At 47.6% G+C, this 16,515-nt stretch overlaps 1 protein-coding gene and 1 pseudogene across 2 annotated transcripts; one reads left to right on the top strand and one right to left on the bottom strand.

Moving 5' to 3' along the window:
• Positions 1–561: 561 nt before the first annotated feature.
• TXN (thioredoxin) lies at positions 562–12,344 on the top strand. The gene is made up of 5 exons (XM_084776153.1): positions 562–727; positions 4,641–4,745; positions 5,302–5,361; positions 10,981–11,046; positions 12,124–12,344. The coding sequence occupies exons 1-5, from the start codon at positions 704–706 to the stop codon at positions 12,184–12,186; spliced, it is 318 nt and encodes a 105-aa protein (XP_084632279.1). The 5' UTR covers positions 562–703; the 3' UTR covers positions 12,187–12,344.
• A 1,126-nt stretch (positions 12,345–13,470) lies between these two features.
• Positions 13,471–14,451, bottom strand: LOC311597051 (mortality factor 4-like protein 1; annotated as a pseudogene). Its single transcript has one exon. The product of its transcript is annotated as a mortality factor 4-like protein 1 (transcript).
• Between the last annotated feature and the right edge of the window lie 2,064 nt (positions 14,452–16,515).

The following is a 16,515-nucleotide window of genomic DNA, read 5'->3' as shown; positions in this document are numbered from 1 at the left end:
AATATTCAGAAAGGAGGCGAGGGCGCGCACTGAGACACTTCCTAGTCATCGTTACTCAGCACTTTGAGGCGGGTGAACCGCGGCACGGCCGCCCAGGTCGAAGTATACACTACACCTCAGCCCGGGCAGTCCTAGGACTGTCCCCAGCTCCAGTCTGGGAGTATCTGACTTAAGTTTGTTCCGGGCATAGCCAATGTGATTCCGAAGTGGCTCTACAGTATGTGGGGGACGGGGGGCGGGGGGAGGAAGCGCGGTCTACCTCCCCTCCCCGTGCGCAATGGCAGCTAGAGGCAAGATTTCCTCCGGGTGAGCGCAGGGCGGCGCCCGGGAGCCTGGAGATCCCGAAGCTACCCTAGGCGCCTGCGCTAGCTCCACCCCCAGTAAGCCAAGGTTGAGCAGGGCCAGCACAGGGGCAGTCCCAGAGGTGCTCAAGTAGCCTGCTCCGGCTCCGTCCCCAGAAAACCGCTCCACCTCGTGGGGGCGGGGTCTGGGCGTGGTCTGCCGAGACGCCTTGGCGGGCGCGGGAGGCTAGGGAGCGCGTCCCCGCCGCGCGTGCCCGTCCACCCCGCCCCGCTGCGCCCCGCCCTGTCTCTATAAAGAGAAGGCGGGCGCCGCGCTCTGCTGTAAGCTCCCTTGGGCGTCTCGGATCCGCTTCCATCGAGTTCTGCAGAAACTCGTGTGGTCCCTTCCTGCGACAGCCAAAATGGTGAAGCTGATCGAGAGCAAGGTACGCATGCCTGGGCGCCGCGCTCACCGGGCCGTGCGGAGAGGACGCCCTCGGTATCCCTGCGGGCGGAGCGGCGCGGGGCCTGTGTGCGCCCTGGGCTCTGGAGCACGGCCCTGGGGGAGGGGACAGGGAGCCCCTGGAACGCCGGGTACTGGAGGTGCTCGAGCACGCAATACCTGGTTTCCCCAAGCCGCAATCTCCTGCACTCGTTTTACCGCCTGCCCAGATCTGGCAGAGGTAAAATGATGGAAGAGGGTCCTCCAGTGACTCTCCTCCCACCCCCACCCCCACCCCCGTCTGAATCGGGACTGTGGTCTCTGGGAAAAGATGAATAGCCACCACCCTTCGAGTACTCGGTGCCTTACGCCGCGCGGGTGTGCTGTGCTACAGGGCTAGGCCGGAATTTGCCTCCCTCCGTGGCCCTCCGCCTAGAGGACGCGTGCGTGGTCAGTGTGCGGGGGAAGGTCCGCATTGGGAGACCCTCGGCGGGCGCCCCAGGTGACTGCTAGAAGAGAGATCCAGGCTTCGCCCACTAGACTCCTCCTCCTGTGGCGCTGGGCGTGTTTCCGGCAGCGCTGACTTTAGAATGACTCAGTCCCCACTGTCTGGGCCCAGGGGCCTCACTGCCTAAGGTTTCAGTGATTCACCCACACAGTAAGTGGGCTTTGCTGGAACCGGGGCTGTCCCCTGGGAGTAGTCCAGTACAAAGTCCTGGTTTTGCCCTTTGGGGGGAAAAAAATACCCAAGGGAAAAACTGTTACCATATTTGAAAGTTACTGAGAACCAAAATAGCCTCCAGATTGGGAAACCCAGAGCCTGTTACACTGTAACCAGTTGGAGAATATTTGTTAAATGGAAAGTGAAGGTGCGAGGTGGGGAGGGAAGACTGTCTCCCAAGTTCAACCTTAACCTAGGGGAGCCAGTGGAAGGAAGGTCCGAGCCACCCAGTTTTGAGCACCCGACTGGGTCTCAGTGCAGGATTTTCGCTCAGAATCCACCCACCACTAGTCGTTTTAATCCCAACGCTCTGTTGGACCCTTACTGTTTAAACTGTCCTACTGATGGCACCTTTGCCATTCCAGTAGGAAAGCTGTACATTGGTGACTGGTAACCGGTTATTGGTAGAGGGCTTGGGCCCCAAAAGCCAATTAAGAAGGCCTTGATCCGAGGCGCCCCCAGTCAGAGGTTAACTAAGGTTCATCTGATGGGATTCAGTTGGTTGATTTAGCCCTACAGAGTATCAGTGTTTCTGAGGACCCCCGCGGAGGGCGGGGGGGTGTCTGTCTCCAGACAGTGGAAGAATAGGCTGTGGTGTATTGAAGAAGAAATCAACAGCTGGTTTCCTTTGTTCATTTATTTGTTAGACTAAAACTCCTATTTGTTGAGCTACACACGAGGCACTTCACTCAGTGCTTCACAGACCACTGTGTTAGATCAGGGTGTCGGTTCCTGCTAATAATCACTAGCACTCAGGAGGCTGAGGCAGGAGGATCACCACAGGCTTGGGTTACAAAGTGAGAACCTGTCTCAAAACAAAGAACACTTTGTCTTGTCTTATTACCTCTGGGCTGTTTGGGGCTTTCTCTTTTGGTTGACATTCATGTATAGGGGCGGAGCCTGTTCTTGAGGTCAGTGAACAGCTCATAGTTGGTTCGCTTCTGCCTTGTGGGTCATGGGTATTGAACTCAGTTCCTTGGTCTTGGTTGCAAGCACCTTACTCTGCTGAGCCGTCCTGCCATCCCCTGAGCTGGGTGTGTTTGAGAAGGCATCTCTTCCTATCTACTCCAGCTGAGTTGTTTTGTCTCCAGATTATCAGTGTCCGTGGTGGAGACGGTTACCAATTGTGGTTGTTGGGTTCTAGGGCTAAAAACTGTAATTTGCTTCTTCCTGGATCATTTTGAATACTCTTCAAGCCAATACTTGAAGCAAGTTTACACATCTGAAGAGGAGAACTTGTTAGTAAAGTTGACACATCCTTGCCTCTAAATCCTGCCACTGAAGCCAGAAGTTAGGGGGTTGAGATGCACTTTTCAGTGTTCTACATAGTTTTGCTCACATCTGAGCTGTTTCAGACAGCTCATAGTTAGGTTTTTGTTTTGTGTGTGCATGTTTTAACATTACAGTGTTGTATATATTTACTTTTTCTTGGTTGGACCAGATCTAATATGATCCTTAGTTTATCTTAGTTTTTGGTAACTAATTTGACCAACATTTTTTCCCCCCTGAAGGAAATGTTGGCTTCAGATGTAGCTGCTCCTGCTGTTTTACTCATCTTTGCTGCCCTGGTTTCGGTTTTGGTCATCACCAAGTGACTGATGCTGGTTTGCATGGGTCCCTGGTAGCTAGAATGTTAGGTTCCTAAGGTTACAGCATCAAGGCTTTTAGTGAATAATTCAAGGAAGTTGGTAGTGAGGGATTTGGGTTTTTTTTTAAATCATTTTTACTGGGAATTTCATGTGACAGGTGTTACTTAAGCAACACAACCAAAGAATAGTTGTTTCTTAAGGAACTAAAACTGGGAGTCATCTAAGAGCAGTAAGTTTGGATCCATCGGGCCAGAAGGCAAAAGTTGATAAGCAGTATTGTCCTGTCTCTAGACACCTTGTTTAAGGCACAAGGGGTGGGGGGCAGGGCTCTGAAGAGCTGGGTAAGCGTGCTTCCTACCCTTGATTACCCATGGCTCCAGCTCTGGGGGATCTCAACACACACACACACACACACACACACACACACACACACAAATCCTAAAACAACACACAGACAGGTGCGGTGTGGCACCTGCCTGAGCAGAGGCAGGTGGATCTCTGTGAGTTCGAGGCCAGCCTGGTCTACAGAGCCAGTCCAGGACAGCCAAGGCTACACAGAGAAAACCCTGTCTTGAAAAACAACAACAAAAGACAACTCACACAAAATGCTATGCTGATAGTGACCTCCAGATTAGAGCTCTCTAGAGCTCCCTCTCCTGGGCTACACTGCATGGGGTCAGGGATCCTGCCCTCCACACACCCCACCCCCCAATTCCCCCAGCCGCCCCCCCCCCACTCTAGACAGTGTTGCCTTTGTTTCCCCTTTGGTTAAGTAACTTAGGACTTTTCCATTGCTTAACTGTGCCTTGCGAGACTTCTTCCATTTTTGAGACTTCTTTCACCATCCCCTAAGAACCCAGTGTCTAGGCTAGAGAGATGGCTCAGAGGTTAAGAGCAGAGCACTGTCTGCTCTTCCGGAGGTCCTGAGTTCAATTCCCAACAACCACATGGTGACTCACAGCCATCTGTAATGTGATCTGGTGCCCTCTTCTGGTGTGCATAAAGACAGTGTACTCAGATACATAAAATAAATAAAGCTTTAAAAAAAAAATGGAACTTTAAAAAAAAAAAAAAGAACCCAGTGTCTTAACATAGAACTGATTTTTGACGTGAAAACATTTTTTGCCACAAATGCCCATTTTCCTTTCTTTTGCTAAGCACTTGTCTAGAGAGTGCAAGGCCCTGGGTCCACACACCATCCACTACTCCCAGACTGATCAGTTCACAATAGTTTGTAAGGTTTTCCTGGAGTCGTGAAGACCCGGAACACTCTTCTTATATCTCCTTTCATCGTATGCAGTATAAACAGCACTGTCTATAAGGTCCCCTCAAGCCACTCTTCTTGGTTGCTTTGGATAAAGAGTAGGACCTCAAAGCAGAACTTTGGGTCATTTTTGTGTTTGCTGGAGACAGGGGGTGGGGTGGGGGGGGTGATGTCACTGGCTGGGCTGGAACTGGTCAGTGTAGCCCAGGTTAGCCACCACCACTCCAGCATCCGCTTACCCAAGTGAGCGCTTGGGTTGTTCAAAGGCATGGTGGCTCCTGGGCCTGGCTTCCTCGGCAAAAGTGAAAGTGTGTAACCCAGGTGTGACCTTCTCCCTCCTCAGGAAGCTTTCCAGGAGGCCCTGGCCACTGCTGGAGACAAGCTTATAGTTGTGGACTTTTCTGCCACGTGGTGTGGACCTTGCAAAATGATCAAGCCCTTCTTTCATGTGAGTATAAGGGCTCCGGGCATTGACACTGGCCCGTGGTCACAAGCTAGCAGAAAAGAATTGATAGTGAAGAGATGTGTGTGTGGGCGGGGGGTTTGCTTTCCGGTGTCATTTGGCCTAAAAGTAGCATAACAGCATACATGATATAGTAACTGAGTACAGCTTTAGGAAGTTTTGTTGTCATCTTAAGTAATTCTGGGTTTCCTTGCTCTGTTGTTTCTTTTTTCCTCCCCATTTGCTACCAAGAGGTGGGAGAGATAGCTCAGTGGTTAAGAGCACTGGCTGCTCTTCCAGGGGACTTGGGCTTAGTTCCCAGCACCCACATGGAGGGTCACAACCTCCTATATATAACTAGTTCCAGGGTGCTCAGCACCCTCTTCTGGCTTCTGTAGGCACCAGGCACACATGGAACACAAAACACACATATGCATAAAATACAACTGAATGAATCTTTATTTAACGTCTTTTACATTTCCTTTGAAGAAGCTGAACTGTGTTGACTGCCATTTATCCACTTCTAATGCTTTTTTTTTTTTTTTTTTTTTTAATTTTCTAGTCCCTCTGTGAAAAGTATTCCAATGTGGTGTTTCTTGAAGTAGACGTGGATGACTGCCAGGTACGTAGTGAGAAATTGGATGCTGCCAGGCGCCTCACAGTGGCCTGTCCTCTGGAGGCCACCCTATTCTTTAAAGTAAAACATCCAGTAATGCTAGAAGTGGGACTCTGTCTGAGAAGAATGGGCCATGTGCCAGTTAAGAGTTTACTCCTAGATGCTAGGACCTATGTGTGGCACATCCTAAGTTGAGCATCTAAGTGCTGCCTCTCAGGATGAAGAAGACCTTTGTGGCACTTAAGCCTGCATTCAACCCCCGCCCCGCCCCTCTTCCTGAGATGATCAGTGAGTGTAAGGTAACTTCAGCTCTTAATAGATTGAGCAGATCGTGAGATTGCGAGGCTGCTTTTGAGATGCTCTGACCCTCTCTCGGCATGGGAGCTGTCTTCACGGGCTGCTTTTATAAGAGTATCTTTATTCCTATTCTTGGTTTGAATCGGTGAAAAAGCCCAGACAGCAAACGAGCCTTGGTGCCTTAGAGAACGGGGAGGACCTAAGAGGAGATTTCAGTCCTGGTTCTGTTTTAGTGGGTTCTGGTTTGTTGTTCTGCGCTCCAGTCTGTTCTGTGTACTTCCCACGTATTTGTATCTTTAGCCCCCACCTCACTGCCCCCCCATACTGGAATTGGCTCTGTTTTACAGATGGGAAAGTTGAAGCAGAGAAAAGTCCTTGGAGTTGCATAGAGCCCCTGGCAAGAGCCAGTATTTAAAACAAGGCAGCATGGCTCCTGCCCTTGCTCCTGCTCATTCCACCATCCACACACCTGTTAGAGGCACAGGCCAGGTTCTTAGCATAAGGCCTTTCTTCTCACGGGACCACTGGGCTGGAAAGGCCTGCTTGGATGGAGCACCAGGCTCCTCAAGGATGGGTGCTTGAGTACCTGTACTCGCCCTGTGGAGCAGGAAGAAGTAGAGACTGGGGTGACAGCTGAGGCATTGGCCTGGACTCCGGTACTGGCACACTGGCCTCTGCTTTACAGTAATCTTCCTCAACCCTGTTCTCTGTCTAGAATCAGATCTCCATACCTAGCCGTGGGCTTGGCAAAGCTTCCAGAGGGTCACGTGAAGTGTGCGGTGTTCCTCCTCCAACACCCAGCTCCCAGCATCCCTAGTGTGGTGTTTTCTCTACACACTCCGGCCTGTCTTCACTTGTGCTGTCTCCTATCCCTGCCTCGCCTTTCCTACCTGACTGAACCCTAGTCACAAGCGTCGCTTCTTTTCGTCTCCCTGTCTCCATTTAGCCCTCGCGTGCTGCACTCTCGGTCTGTTTCCCCTCCTCGGTATTCACACGATGACCTTTGCTTGCCCTTCCTTCTGAGCTTACAGTGGTAAGAAGGCATGGCTCCCGCGCCCATGCTGCTGGCTGCTTGTCCCGTATCAACAGTAGGGGCTTGTTCAAGTTACCTCTCCGTGCCTTACTTTCATTCTCTAAATGGCAGTATTGTCCCACGTCACAAATAAGGTTGGAGCAAGACCATAATTATGAAGCCTTTGGAGTGCCTGGCTCCTAAATATTTGGTGAAGCGTGGCTGCGTCCAACATCCAAAGTGCTCTGAAATCCAGTTTTGAATGCTGGCATCTTGGACCAAACAGTAAAGTCTGCAAATGCTGCTAAGTCTAGAAACCCAGAGGCACACTTGGGCCCAAGCATGTTGACTAAGGGCTACTCGGTTGTCATTGGTCTTTGTAAAATGGCTGAGGGAAGTTACTCTTCTAATAGTGTCTAAAGTTGGGGAGGAGAACGAGAGTCTAACTTGCTTGTGGGAACAAGGAAACTCTTAATTCTGTTTCCACGAACTTAGTCTGTCCGTTGCTCCCCATCCCCACCCTCCTCGTATGTGGCAGCGGTTCTGCGTGAGTCATGGATCGCCTGAGATCATCAGAAAACTCGTATTTACATTACGATTCATATCAGCAAAATTACAGTTAGGAAGTAGCAACGAAAGTAATTTTATGGTTGGGAGTCACTACAACTGTGAGGAGCTGCACTAAAGGGCTGCAGCACTAGGACGGTGTCTATACCACTGGCATGTGGTCACTTAGCCCAGGGGATGTCTACCCCTGACTTAGATCAGTCGATCCTGTCAGATAGTTAATTACACAGTCACTGAAGTCTAGTTGGCCCTTCTGCATGTGTTACAGCTAGAACTGCCCGCGGTAACTGTGAGAGTGGGTTTTAACACCCACTTGTGAACTCTGCCAAAATGTGATTTTTTTTTCCTGTATATTTTTCATTATTTTTAAAAAGCAGGAAGTAGGGATATGGCCCCAAGTTAAATGAGGGCGATGGTGAAAGAAACTCGGGATCAAGAGCGGTGTGCGTGGGCCGGTGGTGGCTCACACCTGCACTCACAGCCTGGGCTACAGAGGAAGGTTCTTAAAGCAGAAGAACAGTCTGGAACTTTTCAGATCCCTCTCAGAGGAGACTCTGCAGCAGGCCATAGAGATTAGCTGAGCAGAGTAGAGGCCTGGAATGACATGGGAACGGTCACCAGGCTTTACCTAAGTCCCTAAAAACCTTAATAGATGGCAGCGCTGTTGTGTCCATGGACTTGGCACAGTTGAAGCATCAGTATTCCCAGCCTGAAGCCAGTGTATTTGGGAAATGTATGGTCATGCTTTGAAATAGTACAGACAGGAAAAAATCTTGAGACAAGGTTTTTCAAAAGAAGGGGGCTGGGGATCATTGGTAAGTCGTGTGCAAATATATTCAGCTACATTAATTAAAGCATTGTTTTAAACCACTATTTAACCATATGTTACTGATTAACCATTTCGAGTTAAGCCGTTGCTGGTCTATCTTGTTCTCCATTGCTGCATAAATGAGAAGATAACGCTTGTAGGAAACACTGGACACACGGGAAACTAGGCGCTGTGACCCAGTCTTCTCTCACCGCTGAGCAGAGAAACAGCAGAGAGGAGGCCTCCTTAGGTGGGGTATATGAGGTCTGCCATGGGTGGGCAGGGCTGGTGACTTTGATGGCCTGAGAGTCATGAGACACAGTCAGGAGTTCTGCTTACAGGGTTGATGAGTGGAAGGGGCAGATTAGTGTGCAAAGACATTGATACGTGAGGACTGAGTAAACATTAGGAAAAAACACCATTTCCATGTCATATTGAGTTATTTGAAGTATGGTTCACACAGGCTGGAGTGATGGCTCTGTGGTTAGGAGCACGAACACAGAGGATCCACATTGGGTAGCTCACTACAACTCCTGGTCTAGGGAATCTGACATCGTGTGTGTGTGTGTGTGTGTGTGTGTGTGTGTGTGTGTGTACACACACTGCCTTAGTTTAGGTTTCTTTATCTGTGGCGAAACACATGACCAAAGCAACTTGAAGAGGAAGGGATTGTTTTGCTTACACTTCCAGGCCCCACTCCACCACAGAGGAAAGTCAAGGCTAGGAGGCTGGAGGCTGGAGGTAATACAGAGGCCATAGAGGAGCACAGCTTCCTGCCTTGCTCAGCCTGCTTTGTTATAGCACCCAGGACCACCAGCCTGGGCCCTCAGATAACTGTAGCTTGTAATAAGTTGATATAACACAAATAAACTAGACTGAACACACATAAATAAAAATAAATTCATAGATCTTTAACAAAGTATTGTTATGTATACAGTGGCTACTGTACTGTGGTTAAAAAAAAAAGGTAGGGTGCTTGAGTGTATTTCTTATTCAAAGTCCATATCTGCAGGTGTGTGTGTGTGTGTGTGAGAGAGAGAGAGAGAGAGAGAGAGAGAGAGAGAGAGAGAGCGCACCTAAAGGAGGGTATGCAAACGTTGAGGTGCGTGAGTGATAAAACTGGTAAAGAATGGGTAGTTTCTGGCTCTTCCTCATGAGGCAGATTGTAGAATTTTCTGCAACCCAGCATTCTATTTTCTATTTTAGAATGCCAGATATTTGATATGTGTATGTATTCACACATACATATGTGTATGTATGTATACATACATAAGCTGGAAATGATATAAAAGTCCAGTAAGAGGAATTAAATTGTGAAATAAAATGCCATGCTACCTTTAAAACAGTCACTTCGACACACCAAAATGAGAAGATTATTGTGCGTGTGGTTTTTGTTTTTGTTTTTGAGATAGTCATCTTCTGTGTAAGTATTGCTCACAGGCATCCATGTGCACTGTGATGGTAATGCTTGGTGCCTGTGGCAGGCAGAAGAGGGCATTGGATCCCCAGGAACTAGAGCTACAGATGATTGTGAATCACTGTGTGCATGAAACCCACTTCCTCTGTAAGAGCAACCAGTACATTTAACTGCCAAGCCATTTCTCCAAACCCCATAAGAAAATTCCTAATACTTTTAAGTAAAAATGTACTATTTGGAGACACAGTTACAGTTTTAAAAATAAATGTACGAGCATAGACACTTAAGACTCTATCTCATTAATACCCCCTTTTCAGTGTCTGTGATTTGTTTGTTTGTTTTGGAGACAAGAGTCTCAGAGCCCAGTCTGGCTGAGGATGGCCTTGGCCTTCTCATGCCCCTGCCTCCACTTCCAGAGTGCTGTGATCGCAGGTTTATGCCATCATGCTTGGCTAAAGGTAACTTCTGGCTTGTAATTGAATGTGTGGCCCTGAGCTCAGCATCGTGATTTGCAGCACACCTTGTAATCCCAACACGCAGGAAGCTGAGGCAGGAGGATCATAAATGGAAGCTGTTAGGACAGCCTAAATTTGTCCCTGAGCCTGGGACAAATGGCTAACTGTGGTGGCTACTTAACATCAAAGCAGACCTGACTGACAGGTTCTCCCAGCATCCCTCTGTCTCTACCTGTTAGAAGGGAAGGCTGGCATACCCCACCCCCTACCCTAAACTTTTCCAGTCCACTGACTGGCTGCTCTTCCCCCAGCTACCCTTCCCTATATAATCCAGCCATTCTGGTTACTCTGTCCTTTGGTGTGCCCTTCATCCTTCTGGCCTCTTGGTCTCCCTGACTCCTGGCTCTCCTCTCCCTCTTTTCACATGGCCACACTCAGAGTCATGCTCACTCTGGACTCTCCCAGATGTCTCTGCCTCTGATTATGTTCCCCCCTTTATCTACAGGAAACCTCCTCCCATACCTAGGAGCAGTCATGTTTTTTAATTTCTTTCTTTCATTTGCAGGCCAGACTTGGCGATATGGCAAGATCCTAACCACAGAGGGTTAGGAATGTTGCTTAGTTACAGTGTTTACCTAGCATGTGCAGTGCAGTGCACTAGCCTCCAACCCTTATAGTCACCATCTGTATATTCACGCCTCCCTTAATAAAATTGGGGGGAAAAAAAACTAGCAAAAAGCCAGGACCTGTTAATTCTGAGGAGCAGAGAGTATGCCTTTCCCTCTTGGTTCTAAACTGTTCAAGAATGTAATCTAAGAATTAAACAGTACAGTGAATGCTGCTGCCTTAGCTGATCCCTGAAACAGTCTTTTTGTTGGTGCCTGTCTGTGGAGGGAGACGTCAGTACAAGTGTTTAATTGAGAACGCAACCCAGTGGGCTTTTCTGTTGCTGTCGTAATGATGTGCTCAAAAGGTTCTGAGGCTGACGTTGGGATCTATACTGGAATTTTCCATCTATGTCTAATGTTCGTGTTCTTTTTCTCACTCTCTCCCTTCCCCTGTACCTCAGGATGTTGCTGCGGACTGTGAAGTCAAATGCATGCCAACGTTCCAGTTTTATAAAAAGGGTCAAAAGGTATGTATAGCTGACTTTAAGACCGACCGCCGCATGCAGCTGGATCTAGTGACGCACGGCTTTGATTCCCAGCATTTGGCAGAGGCAGACACAGATGGATCTCTGAGTTTTAGGACAACCAGGGCTACACAGAGAAACCCTGTTTTTTAAAAAAAGAAAAGAAAAAAACTGGGCTGGGTGTTGTGGTACACATTTGTTATCCAGCACTTTGGAAGTAACCTGGAAGGTTGCTGAAAGAGTGCAACCTTGTTTCAAAATAATAATAATAATAATAATAATAATAATAATAATAACAACAACAACAATAACCAAGTGGGCAAAAGAATATGGTGTAAACACAGAAATAGCTGAAGTGACTCAGATGGGTGGCACCATTTTATGTCTCATGACTATATAGAGCCTAATGTGCTCTTGCATACTTGTATTCCAGAGCTTAGGAGGCCAAAGCAGGACGGTTGCTAGCCTGGGATACAGTTCACTTGCTAGCTAGCCTCTGGGTTACAAAGGGAGACCACGCCTCAAAACCAGAAATAACACTCAGCAAAAGAATGTATAGTGTACATTCAGAAAGCGTTGAAGTGACTTCCACACAGAAGTGTCTCAGCACAGTGTACATTCGAGATGGTAGGACTGGTGTAATGCTGTAAAAGCTCAGCACTTTGAAGGCTGAGGTGCAGGAAAAGACCTTCTCTCCGGGAAAAAAAAACAACAACAACAACAAAACGATGGCCTTCTTCCTGGACCTTATTACATAATGTGGTGCCTAATTGAAAGTTAGTCTCTGTGGAAGACCAGTCACTAAGTCTCCACAGCTAGTTCGTTATGTACCATATAGCATACTTTCTTAGACTGTTCTTATCAAGAGGTATTTATTTTGGGGGGAGAATTGCTCTAAAGTCCTTTGGGTTTTCTCCAAATTTCTTTATTTTTGCTGTTAGTTTTGTCCTTTGGTTTGAGTCTTTGTTTTTAAAAACTTTTACTCAAGAATGTTTAAGTAAGAGCTTCCCCCCATTCTTTGTTTTTTCCAGGACTGAAGTTTCTGTACACTGCTAATGCCCATTTTTTGTCTCTTAACAGGTGGGTGAATTCTCTGGCGCTAACAAGGAAAAGCTTGAGGCCACTATTGTTGAGTTTGCCTAATCAGGCCCTGGAAAGCCTAACCAGCCAGCAGCTGTTTAAATCCTGTAACTTTTTTAATTTGCAAAAAAACCCACAAAACTATGAAGTGTGAAGAGTCTATACCCAACTGCCATCTGATTATAAATGACAATAAAATATTAATTCTACCCTTTTTAAAACTGTCTGGTGTCTTTTAATATAAATGAGAAATGGCCTGATTTGGCCCCAATAACATTTAGCCACTGGGCAGGTGGGTGGGGGTTTAAGATTAAAAAGAGCTGGAGAGATGGCTCAGTAGTTAAGAGCGCTGGCTGTTCTTGAAGAAGACCCGAGTTTACTTCCCAGCACCCATATGGCAACTAAACACCTATTACTCTAGCTCCAGGAGATCTGATGTCCTCTGCTGGTGACACAGAAGATACTAGCAAGTTAACAGACACACTGTGTGGTCCAGACCATGAGTGTGACAGATGGTATACTGTGTGGTCCAGACCATGAGTGTGACAGATGGTTCACTTGTGATGAAACTATTGGATATGAGATTCCTGTGCCAATGGTTACAGTTAGCTACTAATACCCTGATGTTGAGAATTAGAAGTTCTCCATGATCTGGGCAGTGGTGGTGCATGCCTGTAGTCCCAAAGGAAGCAGGTGGATGTCTGAGATGAGGCCAACCTGGTCTACAACATGAGTTCTAGAACAGCCAGAGCTAAAACAAACCCTGTCTTGAAATACAAAAAAAAAAAAAAAAAAAAGTTCCTCATGGTCCACCCCAGGGCTCCAAACCTTTTCATGGGGACGTTGTTTTTATTTTTATTCTTTTTAAGTAAAGAAATTGAAGATCTGAAAAGCAACCCCTACAAGATTGACTTTTCCATTAAAAAGTGAGTAGTGTCAAAAGAACAGAACCACCAGCTTTGTCAACTAGGCAATAAAGCACTACAGCACGTCTCTGTTGTCCATTGCTGAATACACTGGTAGAAACTTTGAAACTTAAAAAAATAAAGTTCCCAGGCATGGTGGCACATGCCTTTGATGGGAGGCAGAAGCAGGTGGATCACTGTAAGTTCAAGGCCAGCGTGATCTACAAAGTGAGTCCAGAACAGCCAGGGCTACACAGAGAAACCCTGCCTCGAAAAACAAAAAACAGTGATTCCTTTTATTTTCTCTGTTTAAAATCAAACAGAAAGCAAACATCAACTCTGTTAAACACTTAACAGTCTTCAAAGTGCATCATTTGTTCAAAAGAAGGACTAAACTTTACAGGATCCAGGATCCAAGCACAAGTGAGAGAGAGCACACCCCTCAGAGGGCTTTCCGATAGTGCTCAGGGGGGGCCACTTCATAATCGCTGCACTGAGCAAAGTTGCAGAATTCTTCTCCAGGTACTTGAGGAAATCGTGTTGCTAGTGCAGTAATAAAGCAAGCTTTCCTCACCCCGAGGTGTATAGGCCAACATCGCTCCAGTTTGCACAGATAAGCTCAGTGAATGTGGCGCTCCATATGGCGGGCGCTCCATACACCTGGGACATGGATGCATCGGGGTGGTCCGCGAGAATTTCAGCACTGTGGTCTCTAACTTGCAGAGCAGCTGAGTGCCCAGCACCACAGTGAAGTACTCCTTCATCCCTGCCACAACCTCATTAACAGCATACACCTTATTATCTGTATTTCCTCGAGATTTCGTATGATTTGCATAATCCTCCAAAATGGAGTCCACAGTCTTCTTAGCATGAAGATTTTTAAAAAGCTGGTTTTGTCTGGTGATCAAGCCCCAGTCGTCCACAAGCCATGGCTCCAGCTCTGCAGGAATCCTTAATTTAACTTCAACTCTGTTCATGAATGTCTCTTCATTTTCAACTGTCGGATCTACCCGGGCTCTTTTCTTCCTAGGAGGCGGAGACATCTCACTGGTCCTGCCAACCATCTCCACTAACAGGTGTTTTCTGCATGTTCTTTTTTTATTTTTTCACTTCAACATTTTTGTGTTGCAGACCAGATGCCTTCTTTCCTGGAGCAGCCCCTCTCATCTGCATATCGTTTCTGATTGGCCTTTTGAAGCTCTCGCTGTTTCTGCAAGTTGGTGTCCACGTATTTCAGTACTCCGCTTTCTGGAACCCATTCATTCCAGTTTTTATTCCAAACTCTGTAATGGGTAACACATTTCTCTTGTTTGTCCTTTATGGCAACCCTTACACACTTTGCTTCATAAATAAGAGGCCATGAAAGTACAGCACTCGCTCGCCCCCCTGGAAATTTAGACTGCAGATCCTGCTTGGGCGCCATTTATAAGTGATTCGCCGCTGCCTCCTCCTCCTCCTCCTCCTCCTCTTTCTCCTCTTCCTCCTCCTCCTCCTCCTCCTCCTTCTCCTACCATTCCCTACTCTTTTGAGACTGACTTTTAAAAGCCTGGTTTAAGGTGGGTGTGGTGGTACATGTCTGTGACCCCAGTACTTGGGGAGGTGGAGTCAGAAGAACGGAGTTCAAAGTCCTCAGCTACACAGCAAGTTCCAGGCTGGTCTGGGTATCATGAAACGAGAGAGCAAGGGAAATGGGGACTTCTTGAAGAAACAATGCTCAGTTGATAATGAAAGCCATGGAATTCTGAGCCATATGCGAGGCATCCCACTAATCTTTGCAATAATAAATGATTTTGGTATAAAAGCTACAGGATTAAGTAATGCTCCCAACTAGTCAGTGGGTCAGCTGAGATTTGAACCAGACAGGTGTAGTCCCGGAGTATGTCACTCTTAGCACCAATCCAAGTGTGGTGGCAATAATGACTGGCTCTGGGTTTCTCGCCTTTTGTAAAATTCGGGCAATGAATTTGGACTCATCACTGAGTGATTGGAGGAATATGTCATGTCCAAGGCACTATAGGCACTAAGACCCTGAGCATACCGCTTCCACAGCAGAGAAGGCAAACTAAAGGGGCCATGTGAGGTGCATTTTGTGAGGCAAAAAGAACCAGGCGACCGGCCACAGTGACAGAAGAACAATGAGACTCGCTGCGGGTCAGGTGGCTGAGCAGGGTTCTGTGAGATGACCGAACTGAAACTTGATAGATGGTAAGGACTCCGGATGGCAAGTGCCAGGGAGTCAGCTTTCCAGAGGAGCACGCCAGGCACGACGGGGCCAAGGTGAAGAGGCGGTGCAGAATCCATCAAAGCACGAAACAAAGATGGATGGAGTGGCACAGCCCAGTCATCCCAGGCTTCACTAGAGCAGGTGATGGGACGCCATTGGAGGGTAAAAGGAAGGGTGTGATGGCGGAGGTTCGTTTCAGCACGAGAAATGGAGACTAAAAAGGAAAGCCAGGTGGACCCCTGCAGGTACCTAGGGCAGATACACAGAGAGTGATGGGAGATGTAGGGAGGTGGGAGGGATGGAATAAACAGGCTGAGCCCTCGGGAGAGGAGGACCTGAGAAGGTATCCTGACTTTCTGAACCAAATACCTGGGGTACTGTGTCTTGAGAGGAGGGTCAGAGCAAGCAGGTGAAAGTGATGAAGTCTCTCTGGGGATGTCAAATGCTTTCAGGATGTAAATTCAGACGAAAAGGCTGTGAGGGTTGTTGGTCCTTTTGGATTTATTCTGCGGTGCAGCACTTGGCACAGAGCTAAGTTCCTCCCCGCAACACAGTGCTAGCAGAAAGCTCCACAAGGCTAGACAGGCATGGGAATTAGAGACATTATCATGTAGATGCCCTTCAGGAGCATTTAGGGAAATTAAGGAAGAGAATCCAGAGTGAAGGGCTCCAGATGGAGCCTAAAGAACTCTAACACCTGGAGATGGGGCGCACAGAGGAGGAAGAAACAAAGGAGATTTCCACGTGGCCAGAGCAGATGGGGTGACCAAACGGTTCTGAGAGATTTGGAAAGGGGAGGAGCAAGAGGAATCTTAATGGGCACTGGCTGGGGTAGGAGGGGTGGGAAGGGAAGATGGGCAGGTGTTTAACAAGGGCTGCTTGTACAAAATACGGAAGTTAGGGCTCTGTCTCATCCTGTACAAAAATCAATTCAACATGGACCAAAGACTTCACTGTAAGACCAGAGACAAGCCAGGCTTGGTGTTGTACACCTGTTAGCCCAGACCTGGGGAAATGGAAGCAGGCATGGAATAGCCTGAGATACCTAAGATCCTGTTGGGAAAAAAAAAAACAATAATGAAAGAAAGCAAACAAAGTGGAAGCTGGTAATGAATGCAACAAAATTCCTATAGCATGATGGTATGGAAGCCAAGCTGGTGGGAACAGAAATCATTCTCCTGTAAGAAGTCACCCTTGTTTGTGAAGAAACACATCTAAGGACGAGTTTGCATCATCGTTTAGAGCAGAGCACATGGTAAACAT

The sequence above is a fragment of the Acomys minous genome, assembly GCF_964271855.1.
Source record: "Acomys minous genome assembly, chromosome: 1".
NCBI lineage: Eukaryota > Metazoa > Chordata > Mammalia > Rodentia > Muridae > Acomys > Acomys minous.
The sequence above is the reverse complement of the archived record's forward strand: the minus strand, read 5'-3'. Positions and strand labels throughout refer to the sequence as shown.

What these genes read in the sequence shown, in the direction of transcription:
- TXN (XM_084776153.1), top strand. Translation starts at nt 704, where the DNA reads ATGGTGAAGCTGATCGAGAGCAAG. An exon ending in TGATCAAGCCCTTCTTTCAT is followed by an intron (nt 4,746 to 5,301) that starts GTGAGTATAAGG and finishes TTAATTTTCTAG; the next exon opens with TCCCTCTGTGAAAAGTATTC. An exon ending in TTTATAAAAAGGGTCAAAAG is followed by an intron (nt 11,047 to 12,123) that starts GTATGTATAGCT and finishes GTCTCTTAACAG; the next exon opens with GTGGGTGAATTCTCTGGCGC.